At 54.3% G+C, this 25561-nt stretch overlaps 2 protein-coding genes, 1 non-coding gene and 3 pseudogenes across 3 annotated transcripts; 2 read left to right on the forward strand and 4 right to left on the reverse strand.

The window, feature by feature from the left end:
• Positions 1-10600: 10600 nt before the first annotated feature.
• LOC145967760 (uncharacterized) lies at positions 10601-11474 on the forward strand. Its single transcript, XM_083092683.1, has one exon. It carries the CDS (start codon positions 10601-10603, stop codon positions 11174-11176), a length of 576 nt encoding a protein of 191 aa, XP_082948809.1. The 3' UTR covers positions 11177-11474.
• On the reverse strand, positions 10866-13228 carry LOC145969494 (large subunit ribosomal RNA; annotated as a pseudogene).
• Positions 13229-14468: 1240 nt separating this feature from the next.
• On the reverse strand, positions 14469-14623 carry LOC145969523 (5.8S ribosomal RNA). The gene has a single exon (XR_014438144.1). It is a non-coding gene; the product is annotated as a 5.8S ribosomal RNA (ribosomal RNA).
• A 969-nt stretch (positions 14624-15592) lies between these two features.
• Positions 15593-16894, reverse strand: LOC145969539 (small subunit ribosomal RNA; annotated as a pseudogene).
• On the forward strand, positions 15828-22634 carry LOC145968972 (uncharacterized). The gene is made up of 4 exons (XM_083094855.1): positions 15828-16078; positions 17469-17634; positions 17838-21374; positions 21558-22634. The coding sequence occupies exons 1-4, from the start codon at positions 15828-15830 to the stop codon at positions 22632-22634; spliced, it is 5031 nt and encodes a 1676-aa protein (XP_082950981.1).
• A 1607-nt stretch (positions 22635-24241) lies between these two features.
• LOC145969542 (small subunit ribosomal RNA) lies at positions 24242-24980 on the reverse strand (annotated as a pseudogene).
• Positions 24981-25561: the final 581 nt, after the last annotated feature.

Genomic DNA, 25561 nt, shown 5'->3' on the forward strand with positions numbered 1-25561 from the left:
AATCCCACGGCAAACCACCCATCAACACTTGCATCGCCGCCGTAGAAACGGTCCTACACACATTCAAACACGCACACAGAACCACTCGCTGACATCTATTCATCATATCCCTCGCATACCCAAATCTCATCATACCACACCACACACTCGCTCCATACATAACGCAAGCAGAGAACAGCCCCTTGTATAACACACGCACTGCCCTCTTACGCAAGCCCCATTCGCTCCTTAGTACACGCCGTAGTTTACCTACCGCATTCACACACTTTCTCCTCAAGCACACCAGGTGCGGCTTCAAGCTCATCCTCTCGCCCATCCACACACCCAAATACCTCACACAACTCACATACTTGACATTAACATCATTCACTCTTACACTCGGTCGCCTCGTCGCAGCCATACTACCTTTCATAAGCATGCACACCGTCTTTTCCTCGGACACACTTACACCCACTCTCACTCCCCATTCGTACACAGCTCTCATCCACTCGGTACCCATTCTTTCCAATTCCACTCGGCTTTGTCCCTCCACATTCAGCAACAAATCATCCGCATACGCAACTACCTTACACTCAGACCCGCGCAGCCGCCACAGCAGGTCGTCCATCATAAGGTTCCATATAAATGGACCACAGATGGACCCCTGCGGGCAGCCACGACAGGCATCCTTCCATACAGTCTCAGGCACCCCTTTCATACACACCCGTCTATCACTAAAATAACTCTCCCACAATCCCATTTCCTCACACCCGATCTCACGCAGTTTCTCAAGCACACAATCCCACTCTAAATTGTCAAACGCTCCCCTGAAGTCCACGAACACACCTAAAACATACTTCTTCGTGGACGCATTCACCCACAAGCACACAGTTCCACGCATCCTCGGTCGACCGGCCCCTCGTAAAACCAAACTGTGCGTCACACATTCTTCCATACATCATTCGCTCTAATCTTCTCACCATCATTCTCTCAAGCACCTTTCCAAGCACAGATAGTAAACAAATGGGCCGGTACGACCCTGGTTCAGACCGCACTTTATCGAGGGACTTAAGCAACACAACCACTCTCGCAGACTTCCACGCCAAGGGAAAACAGCCAGTGCTCAAACACACATCATACACTCTCTTCAGCCAAACCGGTATCGCTCTCCAAATCATACGCAACATCTCCGTGCTTACCCCATCCAGACCAGGTGCCTTCTCCAATCTCATCGACTTTATAGTCTCACTCACTTCTTCCCACTCAAACTGTCTTTCCTCCATTTGCACTTCATCCACACGTTCCACACTCGCTCGTGCAGCCGGGAAGAACCTATCGAACAACACATCCACGCTCTCTCTCCACGTACTCGTCATTCTATCACCAACTTTCATACTACTCAATAAGTCACGCCTATATTTCCCCATGCACACTCTATACACTTCACCCCACGGATCCTGATTACCTTTCGTGCCCACAAACTGTTTCCAGTTTGCCTCTTTCGATCTCCATATACACTCCTTATACTCATTCCTCGCTCGCCTATACTCATCCGCCCTCGCATTCGTCCTGTCCCTATCATCACCTTTCCTCGCACGCTGGTAGGCACGCCTACACTTCCTTACTTTCCTCTTCAGTCTCTCTAATTCTTCCGTCCACCATACAAGCTTCCTTGCTAACTTGGGCTTATGCCTCTTCAACCACCTATCATTCGCACTCAGGATCCATCTCATCACATTCTCCAACATTTCATTCGCATTCATCTCATCATTTATAAATCTGGCGTTTTCAGCCGCACTCTCCACAAGATCACTCATATACCCTTCCCAGTTTGCATCCTTACATATCCATCTACACACATCTTCAATCCCGCCGACAGTATCGTCCCACATCATCCGTATTAGTATCACATTGTGATCACTAATACCCCAGTCAGGCCTTATTTCCCATTCGAACCGGCACCCCACACACGCATCATTCACGAGAGTGACATCAATGTCACTCTCACCATTCGGGCCGCTAAACGTGAAGCTTTCGCTTGGCACGTTTAGCACATTCATACCATTCGCAACGATCCATTCCTCGAGAGCTCTACCGCGCATCTCACTCTCTCTGCTACCACCTTCCCCCTTGCTAAACCACAAGGGAGAGATGGCATTCGCATCCATACCCCACTCGTTTTCCCCTGGACATCATTCGCACACTGTCCATGTATGCCAAGTAAGGCTCGATACACTTACCATACCGGCAATACATGGACACCACGTATAACTCGCCAAAGTCCCCCTTTATCCATACACACACACCAAATTCATTCGTACATTCTCTCACACACATCACATCTAAGCTAAGATCACACACGACAACTGCTGCCTTAATTGATTCACTCTCGCACGCAATAACATTCATACTCACCGGCAGACCGGTCACACGCCCAAATCTCACATACGGCTCCTGCAGCAGTGCCACACTCACGCGCCGTTCACACAACCACTCACCTAAATCACACATTGCAGTGTAAGCCTTCTGGCAATTACACTGCACAACATTTAAACAAGACTCATTCATCATCATTCATTCTTGCCTTTTCATGCTCGAGCGCCCGTCTATATTCCGGGCACTCTTCAGACAAAACCGAGTGGTCACACTTACTCCCCTTAATTCTACAATTCCTGCACGCAAACATATTCTTACATTCCCTCACCATATGACCACTCGTACCGCACTTCTGACACAAACTCTCCTTTTCCATACACTCACGCTTCATGTGGCCATAGGCATAACACCTATGGCACCTCAAAACATTCACAAATTCTCACACTCTAAATGCTTTCCATCCCACAAACATTGTGTGAATGCTCTCTCCACAGGATATGCGTCAATGCCGTTGCCACGGATGGATTCTGTCGCTCGTTGATCAAATGGGCGTAAAGACACGTCCGACCTCCTCCCACATACATCCCTATCTTTCTCTGAAGGCCTGCCCCGGCCCTATCTTAGGGTCCATTCGCCACTGCTATTTGGTACAGTGGGGATTTTAGTATATACTAGAGGGATCTTGGGGGATGTGGTCACTCTACGGCGTTGTGCTCGTCGGTGCCGTTTCATACGGAAGGCCAGTCGGAAGCCAGCATGCACGCGAATACCTCCACCGGCACTTATTTGGTCAGCGAGCGACCTTTCAGGGATTCTCCGTGGCAATCGGCATTGCATCCATCGAGTGAGATACCAACATCGCTCTGGAGTCGCATATCACTGTGTTAAAAAACAGCATTAGGTGTGAGGTCTGGATAGCTCAGTGGTCTAGAGCAGTTGCCCGGAAAGCGAAAGATTCGGGTTCGATTCCCGATCCAGCCACTTGCGCCTCACATATTTTTCTAGTCTGCGAATATTGTTTTCTAGCAATTATTCGTTAGGCTGAAAAATGTGTGAATGCTCTCTCCACAGGATATGCGTCAATGCCGTTGCCACGGATGGATTCTGTCGCTCGTTGATCAAATGGGCGTAAAGACACGTCCGACCTCCTCCCACATACATCCCTATCTTTCTCTGGACAAGATAACATTCGTCCTTCAGCACACACCACATTCTTTACTAGACTTGGCACCTCGAGGATGACATTCCCACAAGCCGCACCCTTTTTGCCGCCTCTGCTTACAATCCTCACACGCTCTTTAAACTCACTCTCCGACACGTAGCTCCTCACATTCTTTTCATAAAATTCTTTCATCAACTCATCACTCGTCATCTCATTCGGCACATCATAAACAATCATCTTAGGATCAATCCTACGGGGCATCTCCACACTCAGACCAATCTCACCAAATTTACCACACTCCCTAATTTTTGTCAACTCATTCTCACTTACTGTCTCGACTACTATTCCTCCACTCCTTGTCTTTCGCACCGCTTTAACTCTCACATCCAACGACTTACTCACATCACGCATAACTTTCTCTTTCACTTGCTCACTTGTCATTTTAACATTCGCATCCTTCGCTTTCACCACAACTGCAAAATTTCTGTCCTTCACGCTTTTAACATTCACTCTAGTATCATTAACATTCAAGTTTTTTGCCACACTCTTACCAGCCATACTCGCATAACTCACACTCGCTCCGCTTCCACACACATTCTGGGCCACATCTCGACCGACACGGCTCACACACTCATCCAGCCTCCCCTGTAATCTCTCATTCCTCGCTAACATTCGCATCATTTGCTCTTCGTATTCACCCACGCAATTCAATATATACTCACTCGCACTCTTGGAGACCCTGTTGACCTCCGCAAATAGGAATTTGCGGAGTCTCAACCCAATCATCCTCAAACACGCTAACTCATTCGCCCCAGCACTTTCATCCTCCACAACTCTCCTTCTCTTCGCACCCACACTCGCATCACTCTTTTTGCTCGACACACTCTCGCTTCTCTCATGTCTACACGCACTCACATCTATACTCTCCACACATACTTCGACCGGAGTCATCGACTCCTTCTCTCCTTCTTTCTCTAAACCCCCCGATTCCCCAATGTTTAGTTTTAATTTATTTGAACAATCCATTTTTGTTCCCACGAGCTGAGACGATCTACAAGTCACTCTCCGGGTGACGCTCTTTCCGGAGAGAAGGCTTCTTACTCAGAAGGTCGCCAGGTATTCTGAGGTGGCCGCTCGCGACCGGTCCACCCCCCGGCCATGCATCCCATCACCGCGCACCTCTGCTTAGGATTAGGAGGCGTTTTTTATAGAGGCTACCCACCTCGCGACCCGGGCGATTAAGCCAAGGCCCCCGTTCCCTTAGGCAAAAGCCTCCAGGATTGCGGTGTGAACGGCTAAGGCACCCTGGGTGCGCCAATACCCTTACCGCGACCACCGATAGGCAGCCACGGCCCTTGGGGTTTGGCCCGCAAAACATTCAACAACCGATGTTCCACCTAAGCAGACCTGGCCATGCCTGATGTTCGGCGGCCAGGGAACATGCGGCGCCAGCGATCACTTAGCCGTTGCGCTGGAAAGCGCAACGTTACCGTCGGGCACCACGTGGAGGTGTGAAACGCTGACTTGACACAGGAGAGGCGAATAAATGCGCATCCTGCACCCAGCGGCGTACGCCCTCTTCCAGATCCAAGGGGCACGTGAGAGGCTGAGGGACCTAACCAGAGGTCTAGATCGCATCAACGGCCCAACCATCGCCTCTCAGGACTCCGGGCTTACCTGCCCAACATCACTTGCGCTTTTAAACGCAAGCTCAGTAGGGCAGTGACACCCAGACGTCCCAGTGAGAGGCATGGTTATTCTGGGAGGACGCAGCCGCCCCGTATCGTGAATCATTGCCCAGCAGGAGAGAGATGGTGTTTTCTCCTATTATCGCTGGATCGATCAGAGCAGCAAGCTAGCCATGCACTACCAAAGGCCACCGTTCCCGGCGCATGCTGACGGTGCCTAAATTCTGCCGATGCTGTATAGCAGACAGCATTCCAGCGGCGTGTTGCTTTCGCCGTCCCGCCAAGACTTTGCGGCGTCGTTCCGCGGCCCGGCCCCGCTCTGCCGGTGCCGCCAGCAGCACCCGTACGGGGCAGCAGACATAACAAGATATGACCTCACGAGGTCAGCGTTCTGCTAAGCACCAAGAGGTGAAAATTTACCAGGTCATACCTGGGTTATGCCTAAGTTGTCGGGCGGCGTGTTGCTTTCAGAGATTTACCAGGTCATACCTGGGTCATGCCTAAGTTGTCGGCGGCGTGTTGCTTTTGAAAATTGAAAATTTCCAAGGTCATGCCTGGGTACGCCTAAGTTGGTTGGCGGCGTGTTGCTTTCAATTTTGAAAAAATGGTGTTCCCAGGTCATGCCTGGATCACGCCTAGGTTGTCTAGCGGCGTGTTGCTTTCAGAAGCTGACCTCGAAACGCCTAAAATGTTTTGCGGCGTGTTGCTTTGAGGCCTCAGCATGAGCTGAGCCTGAGGCGCCCGCGACCCAAAAGAAAAATAAAGAGAAAAATTTTTCTAAAAAAAGAAAAATAAAGAGGAGAGAAGCAGCAGAAAAATAAAAAATAAAATTTTTATAAAAAAAATAAAAATGAGGGAAAATATTTTTCCCTCTGGGTGGGGAGCATTGACCCACCCTAGCGCTCTGCCACTCGTGTCGTGGGAGGTGCTGCCACCACACGAGAGCTAAGCAGCTCTTGGACTGATCTTCGGGATTGCACCCAGACGGAAACCAGTATACGCGTCAGCAGCGTACACCTCGCCCCGACAAAAATCGGGGCACGCTGCGACACATGATGACTAGTCTCAACATCCAGATGCAATCCCGCGCCTAAGATCAGTCCGTTCGGGAGCAGGTACGCCATCGGAGCTTGGCAGGCGAGCCAAGGCATCGCGAAGATACGCACCTCTCCCTACATTTCTTCCTTGGATATCTATTTGGCCCATCGCGGTCTGGGCCTTCCACTGCTTCTCTCCGGGTCGCTTAAGCGCCAGAGGTCATTCTTGTATGCCCGCCACTCCACAGTGGCACCACCAGCCGCAGCCGGCTTCGCTTTATCCACCAAGATCTTTATACCAACGTGTACTTTTCCAATGTGTACTCTATCAATTCAGCTTGCACTCTGATCTCTCCAACGAGATATGCACGGACAACAACCCACAATACTGCCCGGCAGTAGGTAGGAACATATAATGTAATTTGTTTAACGTGCGGTGCCTACCGTAAAGCCTAACCCGCACGACCCCCGAATCGCACGACCCCCGAAATCGCACGACCCCCGTAGATAGGGACAGTGGGAATCTCGTTAATCCATTCATGCGCGTCACTAATTAGATGACGAGGCATTTGGCTTTTTTTTTTTTTTTTTGAATGCTTGCCCGCAACATAAAAGGAAGCAGCCAAATGCTTCAGGGTAACACGCACACACACAATTAGGGCGGTCCAAACGATGATCACTAACCAAAGGGACCACCCGACAAGCACAAGAAGATCACAAAGACGAGGACGAGGAATACGGGGGCGAGTACCCCACACAAAGAATACATATATTCCGCCCCAATCACCCAATGCCCTCTCGATCCCGCTGAGTAGACCCGGTGTGGGCCAATGATGTCATCTGGTTCCACCGGGTCCAATTAGTATGGCTGCCCTGTAAAACCCGCGTAGTTATGCCCCGCAAAAATCCCTTTGTAAGTCCCATGCCCAGCAACCAGTCAGCGGACGCGAGACACCAAACTCCCCTCCACGAGATAGTACAGGAGGAGAATTCGATGTCTGACTGGTTAACGCCCGTCTCCCCGGAGATCGCCCTTACAAGAAACGCATTGTCTCTATAATATAGAACTTTACGTTCATGGGCGTCTACCAGGGGAGCTACGCCGCTGACAACTTGTGCATCCAGCACGACGGCTCTGGAGCCACGCAGGCAAAGCAAGTCAGGTTTGCGTTTGCCCTCGGCCGTGACGTACGCAGGTTCTTCGCGCACTGTCCAGCCCGCGTTCCTCAATCCTGACGCTAGGACCCGGCACACAGCGTTATGCCGAAGAACGCGGCCGCCATGAGTGCGAAAGCACCCTTGGATGACGTGCGCGGCCGTCTCGGTGGAATTGCAGACGGCACGACATCTGCGTACTGCTCGCGCCTCATCCCCCTTGACGTACGAATACGCGTCGGAAGAGTATTGGCGCGAACATGTACGTACTGGACAAAGTCACGGCCGGGAATGGCGTGACTCCCACTATCCACCCACCACGAGGAGAGGCCCGAATCTTGGCACTCCCGCAACTCAAATCCGTCCACCGACCGGTAAAGACGGTGGGACCGCCATCTATCCCTTCGGTGCTTAGTCGCCAAACACTCGCCGTCCCGAGTGAGCGCACGACGCGCCCACTCACGCCGACGTACCGCCCAGATATAGTCGGCGATGGCGCTTACCTGCGGGGAAGTCGAAGACTCCAAGCTGCTCAGGCGTCGAAGGAGCAAACCTGGAATCGTGGTGGCCATTGCGGGAATGCCCAGACCTCCACTCGAAACCGGTGAGTGGAAGAAAGCCGTTGGGACATCTGCCGGGAGCCTGAGCCACTTGCGAACCGCCGCGCGGGTCATGACGTCCATAGCTCTCAATTTTCCGAGTGTGACTTTACCCAGTACCAGCGAGTGGTAGAGCCGAGGGAGAAGGAAGCAGCGAACGATCTTCAGCCGCTGCTGGGGCTTCAGAGGTGCTCTGCTCAGCCGGCTCAGAAAGATAGAAATCTCCGAGCCGACTTTCCGCGGCCCCGCCGGTCGAAAATCGACTCCCAGATACCGCCACTCAGCGGTTTGTCTAGTTGCGGGAGGAATGTGCCATCTCGCAACCGGAACTGGGGGCCGGTAACGATCTTAATTTTCTTTTCCCGCCCGGAGGGAACAAGGGAAAGAACAGAGCACTTCTTAGCTTGAAAGAAAAGCCCCATCTCCCTGGCTTTGTCTTCCACCACCCTAATGCTGGTCTGGAGGCCCCACCCAGTGGCAGCAAACAGGAGAACATCATCAGCATATGCAATGCTGTTAATACGATGTTCTCCTAGCTGGTAACCGACGTCGGCAGGTATAGATCGCATGATCACATCCACCACCAGGCAAAACAACACTGGTGATAGAGGATCCCCCTGCCTGACGCCTCTGCCAATTCCTGAGAGCTCGGACCTGACACCGCGCACTTCAAACAGAGTGCTGCTACGCTCATAGACACGGTCTATGTAAGCGATAAGGCCGTGAGGCAAGCCCAAACCCGCCAAGGCGTTAGAAATAGCGCCATGGCTGATGCTATCGAAGGCCTTCGCGAAATCCAGGGATGCAACGTGCATCTCACGACGACGGGATCTGGCGTCCATCAAGATGGAGGCCAGAACGGCAACATTTTCTCCGCACCCGTCGTCGAAGCAACGCTGCCGCAGATCGACGATCCTGGACTCGCGAAGCCTGTGGGCCAAGATTTTATGCAAGTGCCTCACGACCACGGAGGTAATGGAGATCGGACGGAAATCACCCGGAAGGGAGCATTTGCCCCGCTTCGGGATGAAAACCGTCCGACTCGCCAGCATGGAAGCCGGAAAACCTCCGCATAGCAGCACAATGTTGAATAGGAGAGCCTTGATGGAATCTGGCATCGCTCTCCACAGGCGAACACCGATGCCGTCCAATCCAGGGGCTGAGTTGAGGGGCAAGTTGATGGCTGCCACCTCCTCACAGGAGACCGGGGACCATGTGCCTAATAACTCACGCTTAGGCGGAAGTCGCGGAGCTGGCTCAACTGGCACTGACGCCTGAGCAAAGAACGGGCCCCAATGCTTAGCCATACGCTGGGCACCAGGAACCACGTTCACATCATGGCCCCCGTCTAAAATCTCTTTCGCCGCGCGCGACATATTTGAGCGGAAAAGGCGCTGAACTCGCGCATATACGGCTTGTCGTCGCGCCTTCTTACGGTTGAGGACACGGTGCTGCCTAGGCGGTCGCATTCGAGGAGCAGTCGGAGGGAAAACGCCGAAAAGCCATGGATCGACAGCACCGACATTCCGCCCGCCATCCAGCACGTCTGATCCAATTTGGACCAGAACGTGGGTATTCCATCCCTAAATGGCTTCCACGACTGGGATGAGGGCGCGAATTGCGCCAGCAAAACTGCCATACATATCACCCCAGCCGGGAGAAGATGGAGTGTGCGGAGGCGAGCCAGGTGATCCATGGGTGGAGACGGCGGATGCTTGAGGAGAAGACGAAGGACTGGAGCCGCCACCGGAAAGAAAGGAACTATCCCCCGAAGTGGCGGACAGATCCTCCAGAGCCGCATCAACAAGGCGTCGGTATGCACCGTTCTTCCGCATACCCTTGATGGCATCAAGGGAGCGATTAGGAACAACGGTGAGGAGGTGTTGGTTGATAAACCGAACGCCCCGATGAACGGCCAGGGCCTCCTCCCTCGCCATCATGCGCTGTTCTTCAGCACTCCATTGGCGCTTAACCCTCTCGACACATATCTCCTCGTTTACAATGGCCTCATGAGCCCGTCGGCGATGTAAGCCGAGTCCCGACTTAGTGCTGAACGCACGGTCGCAATGCGGGCATGGGTGCGGCGGGACCTGCGGTGGCGCGGGGGCAGCGGGGGGCGGATTGCATCGAGCTACAGCGGGGGCCCGACGGGATGGGCCAGGAGTGGGCTCGGGCGAAGGGGACGGAGATACGGTAGGACCGGCGGCCCGAGGCTGCCGCCGGAGATTATACTTCTCATTCCTTGACGTGCCTGCCGAGTACGGGCCCGAGGGGCTGGCAACCCCACGGACCCGGGCGATACGCTTACGCGTACCACTAAGCCAGAGCCCCGTTGGCCGCCGCGACGAACCGCGGCGTTGCCCGACTCTCACCACGAGGAGGTGGGGTTGACACGTGGGCCCACCGGTCGCCCGGGTGAACCCTTAAGAGAGTCATAGTTACTCCCGCCGTTTACCCGCGCTTGCTTGAATTTCTTTACGTTGACATTCAGAGCACTGGGCAGAAATCACATTGCGTCAACACCCGCGAGGGCCATCGCAATGATTTGTTTTAATTAGACAGTCGGATTCCCCTAGTCCGTGCTAGTTCTGAGCTGAGCGTTGAATGGCGGCCGAAGAGGACGACCACGACGGCTCGCGCCGCCACGGAAGCCTCGCAGCAAGGAAGATCCGCGGGAGGCCAAGGCACGGGACCGAGCTCGGATCCCGGAACCGGCGTGAGAACGCCGACCGTTCACCTCGCCCAGGCCCGGCACGTCAGCCAGACCCGCTTCCCGACCAAGCCCGACACGCCCCGCTCCTCAGAGCCAATCCTTATTCCGAAGTTACGGATCCAATTTGCCGACTTCCCTTACCTACATTATTCGATCGACTAGAGACTCTTTACCTTGGAGACCTGCTGCGGATATGGGTACGAACCGGCGCGACACCTCCACGTGGCCCTCTCCTGGATTTTCAAGGTCCGAGGGGAAGATCCGGACACCGCCGCAACTGCGGTGCTCTTCGCGTTCCAAACCCTATCTCCCTGCTAGAGGTTTCCAGGGAACTCGAACGCTTATACAGAAAAGAAAACTCTTCCCGGATCTCCCGACGGCGTCTCCAGGTCATTTTGGGTTACCCCGACGAACACTCTTACGAGGGCCCGAATTGTATGCGGTTCCGCTGCCGGGTTCCGGAATAGGAACCGGATTCCCTTTCGCCCGACGGGCGTGTGTCATTATATACATATTATAATCTTTCGTTTTCGACACTCGAGTATATTGTACGCCGTCATTGACATAGGATTTCTCCTAGGGCTTAGGATCGACTGACTCGTGTGCAACGGCTGTTCACACGAAACCCTTCTCCACGTCAGTCCTCCAGGGCCTCGCTGGAGTATTTGCTACTACCACCAAGATCTGCACCGACGGCGGCTCCAGGCAGGCTCACGCCCAGACCCTTCTGCGCTCACCGTCGCGACCCTCCTACTCGTCAGGGCTTCGTGACGACTCGACGGAGACGATTGCCTCGCGAGAGAGCCGCAAACGCGGTCCGACGCGCGCAACGCTCCCGTCGCCGCCCCACTTGCCGCTGACGGCAGAGTATAGGCTCGACGCTTCAGCGCCATCCATTTTCAGGGCTAGTTGCTTCGGCAGGTGAGTTGTTACACACTCCTTAGCGCATTCCAACTTCCATGGCCACCGTCCTGCTGTCTTAAGCAACCAACGCCTTTCATGATGTCCCATGAGCGTCGAGTTGAGCGCCTTAACTCTGCGTTTGGTTCATCCCAAAGCGCCAGTTCTGCTTACCAAAAATGGCCCACTTGGCACTCTGATCCGATATGCTCGTGGCTTCATAATTCAAGAAAGCCAGAGATCTCACCCATTTAAAGTTTGAGAATAGGTTGAGGTCGTTTCGGCCCCAAGGCCTCTAATCATTCGCTTTACCAGATGAGACTCGTGCGCGTTCCGTGCCGAACGGACGAGTGCCAGCTATCCTGAGGGAAACTTCGGAGGGAACCAGCTACTAGATGGTTCGATTAGTCTTTCGCCCCTATACCCAGTTCCGACGATCGATTTGCACGTCAGAATCGCTACGGACCTCCATCAGGGTTTGCCCTGACTTCGTCCTGACCAGGCATAGTTCACCATCTTTCGGGTCCCAACGTGTACGCTCTGGGTGCGCCTCTTCTCGCGTTGAGAACGAGACGCCCCGGGAGTGCGAGGCCGCATCGCGACGCGGCCCATCCTCCCTCGGTCGACGGCCAGGGCCGACCTTCACTTTCATTACGCCTTTAGGTCTCGCGACAAGTCCCAATGACTCGCGTACATGTTAGACTCCTTGGTCCTTGTTTCAAGACGGGTCCTAAGAGTACCCAAAGCAGTAGCGTCGCCGACCGGTATCCGTCCCCCGTGAGAGAGACGTTCGCAGGCCTGTCGAAGGTGATCCGTACTTTAACCAACAGCGGGCCAGAACCGGGGACGGCGCAAAGTCCGTAACCTCCGAGTAACGTGGCGCGCGCTTGCGACGGCCTCGACGCATCGTGTAGAAGTGCGGCCTGATACCTTGCGCGTACCGCCGAGCAGCCGGCCGGGCGACCGAGGGTTTGTCGCGTGCCGTTTTACCGGCGACGCGACAGTCACCGCACCCGGGCCGTAGACCGACACCCAGCAGGTCGCGACGTTCTACTTGGGGAGAAGTGCACGACGACGACAGCCGGACATCGGCGCACGGTAGCGTGCCCGCGCGCGAGCCGCGAGGACTCCGCGGGACATCGCCCACCGACGCGAAGCCAGCGCCGCTGACGATGAATCTCCCCGTTCGATCTTTTGGGTTTCTTAGGTTTACCCCTGAACGGTTTCACGTACTCTTGAACTCTCTCTTCAAAGTTCTTTTCAACTTTCCCTCACGGTACTTGTTCGCTATCGGTCTCGTGGTCGTATTTAGCCTTAGATGGAGATTACCACCCACTTAGAGCTGCACTCTCAAGCAACCCGACTCTAAGGAGAGATCCTCCCGAGACGCGCACCGATCGCTACGGGCCTGGCACCCTCTACGGGTAAGTGGCCCCATTCAAGATGGACTTGGACGCGACGCGACGCCTCGGGATAAGCGGATCCTCCCAAACACCACATTTCCCTGCGGCGGAACCGCGGGATTTGGTGCTGGGCTCTTTCTTGTTCGCTCGCCGCTACTGAGGAAATCCTAGTTAGTTTCTTTTCCTCCGCTTAATAATATGCTTAAATTCAGCGGGTAATCTCGCCTGCTCTGAGGTCGTCAGAGTTTTGTAGAGAAACTCTCTACAAAGTGATATAGAGAGATAGAGGGTGTGTGCGGTGGTGGAGTTATTGCGCTAAGTAGTATCATTATTGTTTGTTAACTACTACTATTGTTAGCGGTAACGCACCGACCGATATTGCGCGCGCGGCACAATCTAGTTTTGTTTCGCGGGGACGCGAGAGAGGAGATAGATATATTATAATATCGTTTTGCGCTTCTTGTCTTCCGTCCCTCTAACTTCCACGATTATAATAACACGGCGCGGCGTAATTATAACGCGCGCGCGCGCGTGTATATATATAACGGGCGCGGTATGGAATCGATTCGACGAGTACACGACGACGCGTGCCGGTCACAATCTTCGTTCGAAAATTTCGTGGACTCGGACACGCGGTCGGCTCGCGATTCATCCGCTTTTTTAAGGGTGGATTTCTCTCGCAATTTCTCTCCCTCCGCGTACCGCCGGACGACGACTGTGCGCGCGCCGCGGTTTCCCTTCTCCATATATTTTTACCGTAAGGTATCTCGCGCCGCGAGATAGGAGGCGAAGCCTCGCGTCTAATAAAAGGCGCGGTATCGCGCGAGCGCGCTGGCGCACCGAGAGACCGAGAGAGAGTCGCACAGCGCGACGACGCGATCGGAAGAGACAACGACGCGCTAGAAAGACGGACGCAGCAGAATGTGCTGCTGCGCCGCTTTCTTTTTGCATTTTATTCGCCAACTACGAGATCACTCGTAGAGAGCGAGATCATTCGAGTGTCGCGCGTCGTTCGTCGTCGTTCCTCTCGCTTAAACTTTTCGCATATTCTCTCGTGTGTCGTCGTTGTGTATATCTCCGCCGACAACTCTCTCCATATCATTCGACAGCCTCCGGGCGCCGCTCGCGCGCGCTTCGCTATCCTTTAAACGCTTTGTGCGTACACGCGCGCCTCTCTCCTCCTCTTTATAACTCCTCTCGCTGCACACACCTTCGGTGTCATTTCAGACGACGCCAATCGACGACGGCCTCTCGTCGAACCCGTCGCCAATACATACTGGGAGGGTGACAAAGAGGCTCTAGTCTCTCTCGGGCGAACGTCCAACGATCGCTCGTACGCCGTTTACGCAATGCGACGGGGGCACAGCGACGACAGCCGACGACATTTCGTCGTTTCACGGCTACGCCGTGGCTCGTCAGCTTGCGTAAGGGCGCAAGCAGTTTAGGTTTGTTAAAACGACCCTCAGCCAGGCGTGGTCCGGGAATTGTATCCGTGGACCGCAATGTGCGTTCGAAATGTCGATGTTCATGTGTCCTGCAGTTCACAAGTTGACGCGCAATTAGCTGCGTTCTTCATCGACCCACGAGCCAAGTGATCCACCGTTCAGGGTAATCGTTTTTCATTCGTCGCGTTCGTCGAACGCTTCACAGTTCATCCATCGTGGTCTCCACTCCGAAGAGTGAGAGAAAATCGTGGCTCTTCGATCAGCCTGGCCGCGCGTCCGAGCACGCGCGGACCGCCGCCGCAATCCCGGTAAAGGGATCGAGGCTACGGCACAAAGTTGGTTCGCGATCGGAGCGTCACTTCCCCCGTTCGACGGGGAAAGAGCCGGGGCGGAAAGTTCTTTGAATAAACCATCGGACACCATGGTCCTCTCGTCCGCCAGCCACACACCTCATCACACACGTTCGGCCGGTGCTTCTCGCGCGGCGCGCGTCGCACGCTGGCCTCTGCCCCGACATTAGCGGGGAGGGCGCGTAGCGACGACGATGACGACGACGACGAGTGCTGGCACGCACGTACGTTGAGAGCGAGCGCGTAGACGTAGGTTACCACCGGTTCGCTCGCGCTAACGCCGAATCGATACTCCCGCTCGTGGCGAGATGCGTGATCGCGTCAAGCGTCTCGGCACTCCGTATCGCATATATATTTCTTCGTTCGAATATGAGAATTTCAAAGTTCAACGGGCGCGCGCGCGTATCGCGACTCGCGCGACTGGCGCGCGAGCGGAACGCGACGGCGACACCGCGTGAAGCGAGAGACGGAGCGTCTCGGATATTGTTAAACGCTCTCATCTCCCACGCGAGCGACGTCGACGACGACAGAGTCGGACAGCACCACGAGGCGCGAAAGTCGGCGCGCGCGCTGCTGCTTGTCGCAGAGGCGCGGCCGCGCGCGTGGCGCGTCCGGACGTCGTGTCGCCGCGCGTCGACGCGATTTTATACACGATCCGTCAATTCCTTTTTTCTCTTTCTCTGTGTGTTAGACGTGTTTTCTTTCTCTCTCGTCCATTCAGTCGCCGACTGCTGCGAGCGCGCGTCCCGAAAGACTCTCGACGCAGAGCAGGACCTCCGGAACGTTAATGATCCTTCCGCAGGTTCACCTACGGAAACCTTGTTACGACTTTTACTTCCTCTAAATGATCAAGTTTGGTCATCTTCCCGGCAACATCGGCAATGCCGAGACATTGCCGCGCACCAGTCCGAAGACCTCACTAAATCATTCAATCGGTAGTAGCGACGGGCGGTGTGTACAAAGGGCAGGGACGTAACCAACGCGAGCTTATGACTCGCGCTTACTGGGAATTCCTCGTTCATGGGGAACAATTGCAAGCCCCAATCCCTAGCACGAAGGAGGTTCAGCGGGTTACCCGGGCCTTTCGGCCAGGGAACACACGCTGATTCCTTCAGTGTAGCGCGCGTGCGGCCCAGAACATCTAAGGGCATCACAGACCTGTTATTGCTCAATCTCATGCGGCTAGAAGCCTGTCCCTCTAAGAAGATTTGTTTGTACGTTGGTAGTAAAAACCCGCAAGCCGAAGCCGGGGGCCTTCGCGATACCATAAGGTACGCCTATTTAGCAGGCTAGAGTCTCGTTCGTTATCGGAATTAACCAGACAAATCGCTCCACCAACTAAGAACGGCCATGCACCACCACCCACCGAATCAAGAAAGAGCTATCAATCTGTCAATCCTTCCGGTGTCTGGGCCTGGTGAGGTTTCCCGTGTTGAGTCAAATTAAGCCGCAGGCTCCACTCCTGGTGGTGCCCTTCCGTCAATTCCTTTAAGTTTCAGCTTTGCAACCATACTTCCCCCGGAACCCAAAAGCTTTGGTTTCCCGGAAGCTGCCCGCCGAGTCATCGGAGGAACTTCGGCGGATCGCTAGCTGGCATCGTTTATGGTTAGAACTAGGGCGGTATCTGATCGCCTTCGAACCTCTAACTTTCGTTCTTGATTAATGAAAACATTTTTGGCAAATGCTTTCGCTTCTGTCCGTCTTGCGACGATCCAAGAATTTCACCTCTAACGTCGCAATACGAATGCCTCCATCTGTCCCTATTAATCATTACCTCGGGGTTCCGAAAACCAACAAAATAGAACCAAGGTCCTATTCCATTATTCCATGCACGCAGTATTCAGGCGAAAGTAGCCTGCTTTAAGCACTCTAATTTGTTCAAAGTAAACGTACCGGCCCGACTCGACACTCAGTAAAGAGCACCGCGACGGGATATTAGTTGGGCCGCCCCTCGCGAGGCTAAGCCCACCGGTAGGACGTCCCACATCACGCCAGTTAAACACCGCGAGCGGTGAACCGACGGTGTGCGACACAGATTCAACTACGAGCTTTTTAACCGTGTTCGAGATTGAGCGAGAAAGGATGATCGGCGCTTTAACAATTAGACCAAATCGTAATTGCCGCGCAAAGACGTCTCGCGTCATGCCGCAGCTCGCGCGAATCGCCGGTCTTGGGCCTGTCGCCACACCGCGCCAATCACTTCGGCGACCGACGTCATTACTCTCCAATCAGGGGCGGCCCGATAGCGGTCGCCCTTGATAACAAATAAATTGTATTTCTAAACAATTAATGCCCTTCTAGAAAGATCCCAACCGCTTAGACACAAACAACTTCAAAAATAAACCAGTAAAACGGAAAGTGGTTAATATCTCGACTGTCCGGGATCTTTCTAGAAGGGCATTAGCAAATAAATACGCGGCCCGCTCGGGCCTCGCCGCACAATTCAGATTCTTTTCGACGCGTGTACGCTATTCTTCCTATTCAAAGTTATCTCTCGCTTAACGAGGACTTCTCATCTCGCGATTTCTTTTCCGAGTCGTGATTCCGTCGCTTGCGGAATTAAAATCTCAATCACCAATTAATAGAGATTAAGTGTATAAAACTGTAAAAAGTGTAAAGTCCGTTTATTATATTAAAGAAAATTGTGCCGTTTAAACAAAGACAAACTGTTCTGTTCGAGTCTCATTCGCGCAGTCCTAAGAAGGACATCTCGCCCTGTCGGTGCACCTCGTTCCCGAGTTCTGTTTCGCTCTTGCACATTATTGCTGGTCCTTCGAGCCGGATCGCTTGTCCGGTGCCGATTCGTGGAGTGAGTGCAGTGCCAGAGGTGAGCTTGTGTCCTCCGTGCTTTTCCGAATTGCGCGCACCTAGAAGACAAAAATGAGTAAGGACATGGAGTGCATAGTGCGAACGCAATTCGAACTCTTCGGGCGCATCTCGCGCGCTAACGAAAACCTGAAGAAGTCGGGTGCCGCGAACGTCACCGTCGGCCTGCTTGAGGCTCGCCTGGGCTCTCTCGCGTCGAACTAGGAGAAGTTCGAGGTCAACCACGAGAACCTCTCCGAAAACCACTGGAGCCGACTAGCTGGAACAGACTATCTAAAAAAGGATTTGATGACATTGACGGAGGAAGCTTACCTCACGCAGAAGGGTTTGTTCCTCGACGCCCTCCACGAGCTGAAGCGTGAAAAACCCGAGGAAGCTCCGACCTCTCCTACGAGTGCCCCGCATCCGCCTCGTACGACCTTGCCTCGCATCCAGCTGCCGCAGTTCTCGGGTCAGTACGAAGAGTGGCCGTCCTTCCGGGATCTCTTCCACTCGCTCGTTGCCAAGGATTCCTCAACGTCGCAGGTCGAGAAGCTTCACTACCTGAAATCGTGCGTGAAGGGTGAGGCGGAGTTGCTTATTCGCAGTCTACCAACGACGGGGGAGAATTTCGACCGTGCATGGCGGACGCTGAAGAATTACTATGAGAACACACGCCTCCTGGTACGCTCCTACATCTCTCGTTTCACGGCACTTCAAAAATTGAAGGGTGAGTCAGTATCCGATTTACGTAAATTATATCATTGCGTAATGAGCACCGTCGGCTCGCTCGAGAGCCTCGGACGGCCGATAACTCGGGGAGAGGACTTATTCGTGCACCAGATAGTCGAACTGCTCGATCCGCGATCGCGACGCGAGTGGGAAAACTCCATAAGTGACACGACCGATCCACCTTCGTATTTCGACGTGCAGCAATTCCTCGATCGACGGCTGCACACCCTCGAGTCGCTACAACCGGTGAAAACTGAAACGAACTCTGCCAAGTCGAGCAATAATTCAGGAAAGCAGGCACGCGTATTCCACGCGCGAAAGCCAGAGGGCAAACGCGGTCGCTGTTCACTCTGTAGTCAAGAGCACTACATTATGTTTTGCGACGGCTACAAATCTAAAACGGCCGCCGAAAGAAAACTACATGTGGAGGCTAACAACCTGTGCCTCAACTGCCTCGGTAGGCACAAGGTATCGGAGTGCGCATCGAAAAAGACGTGCTCGACGTGTGGAGCTCGTCATCACACCACCCTCCATGAGGCTTGCGCGACGGTCGAGGTTGTCAAGGTCTCGCACGCCGCGAACCGATCGTCCGGCCGTACCCCCGCCGTTCTCCTCGCTACCGCGCGTGTCCGAGTGTCCGACCGCTTTGGCGTCCCGCACGTCGCGCGGGCCTTGATCGACCAAGGATCCGAGACCTCACTGATCGCGGAATCGTTAGCGCAGCAGCTAAAGTTGCCGAGGTCACATACCTCTGTGTCGGTGTACGGCGTCGGCGAGAAGATGACTGGCGTAGCCCGAGGCCTGGTCGATCTGAGCATCTCGCCGTGGAAAGGAGGGTCGCCGATGACCGTCTCAGCGCTGATCCTCCCTCGGCTGACTCTCTACCGCGGTGGGTTCCGCACGACCCGCCGAGCGTGGGCGCATCTGGATGGGCTTGAGCTGGCTGACCCGGAATTCCTCGCCGCCGATCCGGTGGACTTGCTCCTCGGCGCTGACGTCTGTGCGGACATCCTCCAAGAAGGCTTGCGACGAGGAGGCCCCCAGGAACCGGTGGCTCAACAAACAACATTAGGATGGATATTATCGGGGACTATCAATCTAACGAGCGAGACTCGGTGTATCCGGACTCACCAGTGTAGCGGAAATGCCGACCTCCCCGATCTGGTGCAGCGATTTTGGCGTCAGGAGGAGGTGAATCCCACCGCTGCTCCGCTCTCGGCTGATGAGCTAGAAGCCGAGGATCACTTCGTGCGTACGCACTACCGCAACAAAGACGGACGTTACGTGGTCCGCCTCCCGCTCAAGTCGCCTCTATCGGATCTGACGGCCACGAGGCATTCCGCGGCCCGCCTCCTCGAGCAGATGGAGAGACGGTTCGCCGGGGATACTCAATTCGGCCGGCTTTATCGCGACTTCATGCGGGAGTACGAGGTCCTAGGCCACATGTCACCCGCTCCTCCCGCGCTCGCAGAAGCGAGTCCGGGGTGCTTTCTTCCTCACCACGGCGTAAGGCGAGAATCCAGTTCCTCGACGAAACTCCGGGTCGTATTCAACGGGTCATCGAGGGTTCCGTTCGGGGAAAGTCTCAACCGGCGCGTCCGAGTAGGACCTAACCTCTTGCCCGCCCTGGCCGATGTGCTTCTTCGTTGGCGCGTCCACCGGTACGTCCTAACGTCCGATGTGGAAAAGATGTATCGTCAGATACTAGTCGACCCGGCGGATAGACATCTGCAACAAATTTTGTGGCGTCACGATAGTCAGACTGACGTCAAGGCGTATACCCTAAATACCGTAACTTACGGTCTAGCTTGCGCACCGTTCCTAGCAATGCGCGCCCTGCGACAGCTAGCGGACGACGAGGAGGCTCACTTCCCCAGAGGCTCGGCCGTGCTACGCCGGGATGTCTACATGGATGACATCCTGACCGGTGCCTCATCCATCGCCGATGCCAAGGACCTCCAAATTCAACTGCAGAACTTGTGCATGGCGGGCGGGTTCCCGCTGCGGAAGTGGTCGGCCAACGATCCAACCTTGCTCGCTGACATCCCTCCGGAGCATAGAACGAAGCACGAGTCGCTCTCCTGGCAGCCACAGGAATGTCACGCCACACTCGGTCTTCAGTGGCATCCGCGGCTGGATTGCTTCTCCTTCTCCACCAGAGCTATCTCGGTGCCTACCTACACAAAGAGGTCAGTGTTATCCTTGATGGCCCGTTTATTCGACCCGCTCGGATGGCTCGCTCCTAGCGTAATCCGAGCGAAAATCCTGTTTCAATCGACCTGGCTCCAAGGGATCGACTGGGACACCCCGTTGGACGAAGCCAGCGTGCGACTTTGGCGAGCCTTCCAGGAGGACCTCCCCCGATTAGAGGAAATACGCGTTCCCAGGTACGTGCATCTCGAGGTGACGGGCGCATCAATCGAGCTCCATGGCTTTGCAGATGCATCTGAGCGGGCGTACGCCGCCGTCGTTTACATACGGACGGAAACCTGCGGAGTAATAACGGTTGAACTCATCGCGGCCAAGACCAAGGTCGCCCCTATTAAACAAGTTACCCTACCTCGCTTGGAGTTGTGCGCGTCGACTCTGCTCGTCCGTCTGGCGGCCCACGTTCAGCATGCTCTCGGAGCATCAGCAGTTCCAGTCCATCTGTGGTCCGACTCTACCGTCGCTCTCGGATGGATCCGAGGGCATCCAGCGAGCTGGAAGACGTATGTGGCTAACAGAGTCGCGGAGATCCAGTCCACTTTACCGGAGGCTCAATGGCATCATCTCCCAGGAACGGAGAACCCCGCCGACTGCGCATCGCGGGGGACCTCGCCGAGCGAGCTGGTCAATCACCCGCTCTGGTGGCAAGGCCCCCCTTGGCTCAAGGCTGACCAATCTTCGTGGCCGGCCGCCGTGATCAAGGGACTCGACGACAACTGTCCAGAGGAGCGCTCAAGGTCGCATGCTGTCGCGACACAGCCGCCGCCGGACGACGAACCTGATGAACTCCGGCGATTCTCATCCCTTAAGCGCCTGTTGCGAGTGACGGCCTGGTGCCGGCGATGGCTCCTCCGACGAGACACGACTTGACCTCCGACGGCAGACAAAGGCCTGTCTCCCCCTGCCGGCGTACTCGCTGCCGCCGAATACAGCGACGCGCGCCTCGCTTGGATCCGAGTGGTGCAAGCTGAAAACTTTAAACCAGAATTAACATCACTCTCGCAGGGCACCGCATTAACAAAAAAAAGTTCACTTATCAGATTGACTCCTTTCGTAGATCCGCAAGGCATCCTCCGGGTCGGCGGGCGGATCAAACACGCCCTGCTGGCTTTCGACGAGAGACATCCAGCAACCCTCCCCCAGTCGTCTCACTTTACGTGGCTGGTCATCGAGGCCTGTCACCGGCGGATGCTACACGGTGGAGTCCAGCTCACCCTCGGCTCAATTCGCCAACGATATTGGATTCCTCAGGGGCGTCGCCTGGTGAAAGCGGTGATCCAGCGCTGTGTCACCTGCGCGCGGTGGCGGGCGGCTACGCAGCAGCAGCTAATGGGCGATCTGCCGCGGTGCCGAGTCACTCCAGCACGGCCCTTTCTGAATACCGGGGTGGACTACGCCGGCCCCATCAAGCTGAGGACGACCAAAGGACGCGGGCACCGCTCCTACAAGGCGTTCATCGCGGTTTTCGTGTGCCTAAGCACGAGGGCTGTGCATATCGAGGTAGTCTCTGACTCTACCGCCGACGCGTTCCTGGCGGCCTTGCGACGCTTCACCTCACGTAGAGGCATCTGTCGCAGCCTCCAAAGCGATTGCGGTACGAATTTTGTCGGGGCCGATGCCCAATTGCGTGCGCTTTTCAGTGCCAGCAACCCGGAACAGCGTCAAATAGCCGCCCAGCTGGCCAGCGAGCAGATCCAGTGGCATTTTAACCCGCCGGCGGCCCCTCACTTCGGCGGCATCTGGGAAGCGGCGGTCAAGTCGCTCAAACATCATCTTCGCCGAGTACTGGGGGAAACCACGCTGACATTCGAGGAGATGAGCACCCTCCTCGCGCAGATAGAGGCCTGTCTAAATTCGAGGCCTCTTCAAGCTCTATCCGACGACCCGGACGACTTAGCGGCCCTGACACCGGGCCATTTCCTAATAGGATCAGCCCTGAACTCCATCCCCGAACCGAGCCTCCTGGAATCGCCGATCAACCGATTGACACGATGGCAGCTGCTCCAAAGGATGCGCGATCACTTCTGGGAGCGATGGTCGCAGGAGTACTTGCACTCCCTCCTCCAGAGACCGAAGTGGTAGACCGCCAACGACCAGGTTCGAGTCGGTCGACTCTGCCTCATCCGCAGCGAGAACGCGCCGCCGACTCGCTGGCCTCTAGCGCGAATAACACGATTACATCCAGGAGAGGACGGCCGGACTCGCGTTGTCTCCGTCCGCACCGCTGCCTCGGAATTGACGCGCCCGATCGCGAAAATCATCCTCCTGCCTGGAAGCGACTCCGACGCGCAGGAGGAACAGCGCGCGTAACCGAGCGTGACGCTCCTCGCTCTTCTCTATGTAAAAAAAAAAAACTAGCTGAATTATCACCCAGAGCCGCTTTTGAAAGCCCCTGCGGTAAATCATATAGCGCATATACTCATAAATATTAGCATTTAGTTAACATCGACGATAGGAAAAAATTATCTTAAATTAAATTTCAGTTACCTATTCTTTAAATTCATAATTTGAAAGTTGTAAGGCTTACCTTCAGATCGTCGCCTCGACATTGGAATATAGTGCCTTGGGCAATTCGAGCCACTCCAGTATAACCGCGTAAGTCCAGGCTCTCCCTGCGCAATATTTTTAATAATGGTTCCAAGCGACATATGATCAACAGCTGTACGAAATATGAACGATTGAATTGAAAGCACTTGCGCGACGTTAGGCTAGGTCGTGAATTACTTCCCGGGCCGATACGCACCGATATCGTCGAACATCACATTTTCACGCCGATTAATACTACCTTCGCTCTTCTCGCTCACGACCACCCCACTAGTCACAGCACTTCACTTAATCCCGCGCCTTCGTCCAACACCACGTGCTGATATAAGGCGGGCGCAATTACCACTGCACATCACAATTAAAACGCGACGATTAATGCTCCGGCTGCACACACCGCATTACCACGTGCGCACAGTAGCAGGCAGCGCCGTCATTCACGCTTGAGCTTAGCGACGGCTCGCTGGGAGGGCCGCAAGGGCCCCGAACCCCGGATAGTAAATTTTTCGCCAAGACGCTCCAGGCGAGGCGGGCGGAATGTTCGAGATTGAGCGAGAAAGGATGATCGGCGCTTTAACAATTAGACCAAATCGTAATTGCCGCGCAAAGACGTCTCGCGTCATGCCGCAGCTCGCGCGAATCGCCGGTCTTGGGCCTGTCGCCACACCGCGCCAATCACTTCGGCGACCGACGTCATTACTCTCCAATCAGGGGCGGCCCGATAGCGGTCGCCCTTGATAACAAATAAATTGTATTTCTAAACAATTAATGCCCTTCTAGAAAGATCCCAACCACTTAGACACAAACAACTTCAAAAATAAACCAGTAAAACGGAAAGTGGTTAATATCTCGACTGTCCGGGATCTTTCTAGAAGGGCATTAGCAAATAAATACGCGGCCCGCTCGGGCCTCGCCGCACAATTCAGATTCTTTTCGACGCGTGTACGCTATTCTTCCTATTCAAAGTTATCTCTCGCTTAACGAGGACTTCTCATCTCGCGATTTCTTTTCCGAGTCGTGATTCCGTCGCTTGCGGAATTAAAATCTCAATCACCAATTAATAGAGATTAAGTGTATAAAACTGTAAAAAGTGTAAAGTCCCTTTATTATTTTAAAGAAAAATGTGCCGTTTAAACAAAGACAAACTGTTCTGTTCGAGTCTCATTCGCGCAGTCCTAAGAAGGACATCTCGCCCTCTCGGTGCACCTCGTTCCCGAGTTCTGTTTCGCTCTTGCACAAACCGCAACAACTTTAATATACGCTATTGGAGCTGGAATTATCGCGGCTGCTGGCACCAAACTTGCCCTCCAATGGATCCTCGTTAAAGGATTTAAAGTGTACTCATTCCGATTACGGGGCCTCGGATGAGTCCCGTATCGTTATTTTTCGTCACTACCTCCCCGTGCCGGGAGTGGGTAATATGCGCGCCTGCTGCCTTCCTTGGATGTGGTAGCCGTTTCTCAGGCTCCCTCTCCGGAATCGAACCCTGATTCCCCGTTACCCGTTACAACCATGGTAGGCGCAGAACCTACCATCGACAGTTGATAAGGCAGACATTTGAAAGATGCGTCGCCGGTGCTAGGACCGTGCGATCAGCACAAAGTTGTTCAGAGTCACCAAAATAAACCGTGGACGAACGGCGAGCCGCCCGCCACCGATTGGTTTTGATCTAATAAAAGCGTCCCTTCCATCACTGGTCGGGACTCTGTTTTGCATGTATTAGCTCTAGAATTACCACAGTTATCCAAGTAAATGTGGGTACAATCTAATGAACCATAACTGATTTAATGAGCCATTCGCGGTTTCACCTTAATTCGGCATGCACTGAGACATGCATGGCTTAATCTTTGAGACAAGCATATGACTACTGGCAGGATCAACCAGGGAGCTTCGTGTTCGGTTACGCGCTCTCGGGAGAGCGGTAACTCGCGAGCGAGCCCACGCCTCGAGAGGCGAGGACCCGTCGCGCGCTGTTATAAGCTCTCTCGCCGCCGCCGGCCTTCGTTGGCCGGTCGGCGAAACTCTGTACTCTGTATTTTATGAAAATCGTCTTGGCGAAATAGCCAAGCGTTTTCAAAATATCATTCGTCTCCACAAAACTTAATATTATAATACACAAACTGCAACACGTGCATTTTATATAAAATGCTCTCTTTAAAAGATCATTGATTCTTATTCTCCCATATATAATATAAACGGCACGGTCGCGAAGACCGCGCCGATTCACCCTGACGCTAGATCGACGATGCTGATTGCTTAGACGTCGAGGATAAATTTGTCTCTATCGCATGCGTTTAAGGCACGCGTAGTTTTATTTCGCTATGGCGTACAAGGCGAGCGGGAAGAGAGAGATCTCTCTCCTCCGCCACTCGTATTCGTGGAGTAAGCGTTCGGTAAGCGCGACGACTCAGCTGCTTCCGTCCAAGACGAGAGCGAATCGCGCGGCCAACACACCAGATGCGTGCGCG

The sequence above is a fragment of the Camponotus vicinus genome, unplaced genomic scaffold, assembly GCF_025532165.1.
Source record: "Camponotus vicinus isolate PSW18456_S1 unplaced genomic scaffold, iyCamVici1.0 SCAF_3, whole genome shotgun sequence".
Taxonomy (NCBI): domain Eukaryota; kingdom Metazoa; phylum Arthropoda; class Insecta; order Hymenoptera; family Formicidae; genus Camponotus; species Camponotus vicinus.

Coding starts and splice junctions, on each gene's coding strand:
- LOC145967760 (XM_083092683.1), top strand. CDS start 10,601: ATGGCGGCCGAAGAGGACGACCACGACGGCTCGCGCCGCCACGGAAGC.
- LOC145968972 (XM_083094855.1), top strand. CDS start 15,828: ATGGGGAACAATTGCAAGCCCCAATCCCTAGCACGAAGGAGGTTCAGC. Junction 16,079..17,468: donor GGCCTTCGCGATACCATAAG/GTACGCCTATTT, acceptor GTTTAAACAAAG/ACAAACTGTTCTGTTCGAGT. Junction 21,375..21,557: donor CCCTTAAGCGCCTGTTGCGA/GTGACGGCCTGG, acceptor TCACTCTCGCAG/GGCACCGCATTAACAAAAAA.